The 4,636-nt window shown below is 37.7% G+C and overlaps 1 protein-coding gene across 1 annotated transcript; it reads right to left on the bottom strand.

The window, feature by feature from the left end:
• Positions 1-582: 582 nt before the first annotated feature.
• Positions 583-4,378, bottom strand: LOC128241272 (BTB and MATH domain-containing protein 36-like). Its single transcript, XM_052958215.1, has 3 exons — positions 4,119-4,378; positions 2,454-2,572; positions 583-1,088 (listed from the first exon to the last, which is right to left on the bottom strand). Exons 1-3 carry the CDS (start codon positions 4,376-4,378, stop codon positions 637-639), a joined length of 831 nt encoding a protein of 276 aa, XP_052814175.1. The 3' UTR covers positions 583-636.
• Between the last annotated feature and the right edge of the window lie 258 nt (positions 4,379-4,636).

Genomic DNA, 4,636 nt, shown 5'->3' with positions numbered 1-4,636 from the left:
CATAACTTGACAGTACATGACTCTTTTTAAACCACTCAAATCATTATTTAAAATCTGGGTCAAACGTTCGGGTTCGGGTCATCTCATGAATACGTACTTATACATGTTCGAAAATGATAGCGCTAGTGACTTCTGGGTTAACTTTTAACTTCTTATATGTTCGTACAATGTGTGCCGGTCCTAAATTCGAGTCAAATTTAACCCTAACCCGCACTTTAAGTTCGTGTTAAACCTACGGTAGAAATCAACAGAAATCATCTATTACATTTAAGTATAGTAATTTGCCTCCGAGAAATTCCTTCTGCCATCTAAACGTTTCTAAAACAACGGCCATTGTTGATCTATGCCCATCAAAAACAACACAGTGTGATACACATATTTTAATCATAAATTGTCGCTATCATAAAATAACGTCATTACAAGTTTCCGATATAATAAAATTCGTGTTCATTGAATACTAAATTTATTACATTTTTTTACTCGTTTGCTAAAGCTCCTTTTCAACCTTAGAAAACTCGTTTAATACATTACAGATTCAACGATCACTTATATGTTTACGTCTATTAAAGTCGATGTGAATAAGCGTTACTATATTTCCGCAAACCAGCTGTGATTTCATAAAAGTGTTCGGCGACATCAAAAATATTTCATCTCGGAAATCACGAATTTGCCAATCCCTGCAAAGCACTTGTTACACACGTTGTCTCCAGTTCTCTCCCCTTTGTGGTAAAGCGTACAATGGTTCTGTGCCTCCTTAATGCGCGTCCGAACCGCCCGCCCGCTGACTTCCAGCAGCTTCAGACGACGGATAAACACGCTCGTCGTCGTAACCGACGGAAGTTGCCAGAATTCCCGCACATTCTCCAGCATATCGGACTGCATTCTAGCCGCAGTTTCAAACGCAGCTTTCTGTAGATCCTCCAGTCCATATTTGTCTGAGAGGTAAAGGTAGCGAACTACTTTTTGTGGGTATGGTGATGACGTGGGCGTGATTGCTATGTCATTGGCTAGAAACTCCTCGCATTTTTCCACAAGGCGATGAACTTGGAATTCTTCCGCCAGGTCCAATATGATCACAATATTGATTTCTATAAAAAAATAATACTGATACTAAATTATATTATTTCATTTTGGTGTCTCTTTTTTCATTATCAAAGGTTTTACTTCTATTACATCTCTTTTCAAAGTTAAATGTTTGATAAAATATATTTGCAACACAATAGTATTAGGACAAACATAAGTTTCAACGACCTACTTTTACACTATCCACAGTGAGGCTGTAAGTAGTTCTTATTTATCTTGTGCCGTACGAATACCTTCCAACAGTGAGTCGACACATTTAGTGGCACATATAAAACTAAAATTGCAACTGGTTCAAGATTTGTGAAAAATTACTCTTAGACTAGAATAATCATAGAAAGAAATAAGCGGTGTAAACAGACAAAACAGTTTAAAAAATCAATAAAATATCGAAATTTCAATGAAAAACCTATTTAAACACTATTGAATGAGGACGCTATTAAGTTTTCCCTTCAAAACCTCGGATGGACCTCACATTGACGTTGGCCTTAACAAATCGTGTCTATGTTAAGCGTCCACAGACGGATAGGGTTTGGATTTCCCGATATAAAAGCAAACATTTTATATGATCGATGATCGTATCGTTTTTGTCCCAAATTTCCTTTTACTATGATTCCGACAACAAAACACACATGTAAACAACATGTTTCAAACTTTGTTGTCGTATTCTTGGCATTTGATATCAGAAAAGATGCATTTTGTGTGATTCCCATGATCAACACACATAGATGCAAGTTTTATTTAAACTAATTTAGCACTGGAAAACTATCTAACAGGCTCTGGTGTCTATACTCTACATAGAATTTCACTCATTAAGTATTCGTTTGTTTTTTCGGGGGTTGGTTAGCAGTCATGACGTTCTCGTACACCAGAGCGTACTACATTCTCGTACACCAGAGCGTACCACATTCTCGTATACCAGAGCGTTCCACATTCTCGTATACCAGAGCTTACCACATTCTCGTACACCAGAGCGTACCACATTTTCGTATACCAGAGCGTACCGCATTATCGTACACCAGAGCGTACCACATTCTCGTACACCAGAGCATTCCACATTCCCGTACACCAGAGCGTACCACATTCTCGTACACCAGAGCGTACCGCATTCTCGTACTCCAGAGCGTACTACATTCTAGTTCACAAGAGCGTACCGCATTCTCGTACACCAAAGCGTACCACATTCTCGTACACCAGAGCATACCACATTCCTGTACACCAGAGCGTACCCCATTCTCTTACACCAGAGTGTACCACATTCCCGTACACCAGAGCGTACCACAATCACGTACACAAGGGCGTACCATAAAACTTAGCATTGTCAAACCTCTGATGAATAAGAATGCCGTCATAGAAGCTACGACTTATCTCACCTGTAATCGGTGCGAGAATGTCCGGGTACACACAACAAAGGAATTGCACCATGTCCGCGTACTTCCGGTCTGGCAGCGGAAGTTCTACCATGCTTTCAACCGACCCCGCTAGAAATAACCTGTGGAATGAGAAAAATAAAATTGAATTCCTAGATTGACTTAACACTTTTTAAATTTGAGTGAGAAGAAATAAAGGACAAATATTTGTTTAAGTGAGAGAAAGCTATATATTTCACTTCCGTTCTCAAGAAATATAACTTTTGTTGCCAATTCGATGGAAAAGCATTGAAAAGACAACACTTGATTGGCCTCTTCTTTCATTCTTATAACTCACTTAAAAATCGGTATTTAATGGGAAAAGCGCGTCAAATTTGAGTAAATTACGTCACTTTAGTGATTTGTCTTCCGAGCACAGTGTGCATGTTATGAGGTTGTTTTTGCAACAGAACACTGACAAAATTATAAGAAAAAATGCAGTGATACTTTGATAAAGCGATCGTTTCAAATGGATCCTTATTAGCATGTATTTTTTCGATAAACCGCCGATGAAAAACAAAATGAAAAAAATCTTGTCAAGCCTGATATGAATCAATTTCAGTTTCCAGTAGTAACCAGCTATATTTGCGTCCAATTTTAGAAGCCTCGGATGGGGCGCGAACGGATTGGGTACGAATCTTAATAAGGTTGAGGGGAGGACGACATAGCAACTTGATCAAACGCATTAAAAATGAAGTGTTCGCGTCATTACGTAAGTTTGAGTGATAAACCTTTAACTACTCCCTATGTGATACAGTCATGGAAAATATTAATTATTGATAACAAGATTGTAACTGTGTATTTAATAGCTGAACACGCAACAAATATGAAATAATTGGTGAGTGCTAAAAGATTTACTGCGATCTACTATCGTCTCATAAGGTAGAAATACCGTGTTTTCTGCACCTTTCTTTCAAATTAAACTCTGTTTCCTTCATGAAAACCATTGTTTTCGACATTTATTCATCCTCTTTGGTATATTAAAACAATTATATCATTTGTGGTAAATCTTAATTGGGAGTAAGAGTCTATCTTTAAGAGAAAATTTATCAAAAATGAAATTTGGTAACATGTTACTCAGGTCAAATCTACATGAAGTTGGAAGATATAAACACTATTGTTTTATTTTAATAGTTACAATTTATTAAAGGGAATCGATCATGTTATGTAAAATGCACTTGTTTATGACGAATTAAAGAGATGCAAATCATAAGGAGTGTTAAATCTACGTTACTGACGCCTCTAGGCCTTCAACAAGTGTTGATATTTGCTCAAATAGTGTCTTTGAATTCCACAACAAAAAGCTTGAGTGTGATTGGTTGATTTGCAATAGCATGCGATGATACTAATGGATACTATAAAGGTTATATTATCCCTCAGTTTATGTAAGAGTCCATATGGGCTAGTAGTGTTGGCGTCATTTTTCAATTATTTTTCTTTACTGTACCGGCGCGGGTTCTGCAAATTCGGTTACAAAGAGTGAAAAATTATAACATTTTATTTTCACATGCATTACCGTGAAAAGATGGTCCAAAAAATGAGCGAGTCCTTTTAACAGTATAAGATAAAAGACATTGAAATAACGCTGAGTCAAAGACACAATATTTTTTTTTGCAACCAGAGACTTACCGTTTAAACACAGGAGACACCAGCGACAGAACGACCTTTGACACGTACAGTGGCCGTCCCTCCACTATCAATCGCAGGTCAGAGGTCTCATTCGGGTGCCGGAAAGGGTGGTCCAACTCGCATAACGACTGCGCATGCGCCATCTCCGGTACATTTTTGTCTTCCGGGGCGGACGTGTCATCATCCTCTGATTTGTGTTGAATATCCGGTTCTTGGCGAACTTTAAGACTTTGTTTAAAGTTTTTTAACAATGTCGCCATGTTCGCTGTCGGTCAGTTATCCTCTCACATTGTTTATTTGCATGTCATGACTATCAGCTACCTATTTACAGAAGTACAAATATCAACATCATAAATAGCCCTATCTTCAAACAATAGCATCGGTCAGTTTGTTTATTCACATCGTTTAAGCATGAGATTGTCACTTTAAACGCACAGATATTCACAAGTTTCTATCAATTGCTGGTCTATCGCCATTTTTTTCACATAGTGCTAGTGTAAATATCACAAATTGGGGTT

This window comes from Mya arenaria, chromosome 7 (genome assembly GCF_026914265.1).
Source record: "Mya arenaria isolate MELC-2E11 chromosome 7, ASM2691426v1".
NCBI lineage: Eukaryota > Metazoa > Mollusca > Bivalvia > Myida > Myidae > Mya > Mya arenaria.
This window is presented reverse-complemented; position numbering and strand designations above follow the sequence as displayed.

Coding starts and splice junctions, on each gene's coding strand:
- LOC128241272 (XM_052958215.1), bottom strand. CDS start 4,378: ATGGCGACATTGTTAAAAAACTTTAAACAAAGTCTTAAAGTTCGCCAA. Junction 2,573..4,118: donor GTGTCTCCTGTGTTTAAACG/GTAAGTCTCTGG, acceptor CTCATTCCACAG/GTTATTTCTAGCGGGGTCGG. Junction 1,089..2,453: donor CATTCTCGCACCGATTACAG/GTGAGATAAGTC, acceptor ATTTTTTTATAG/AAATCAATATTGTGATCATA.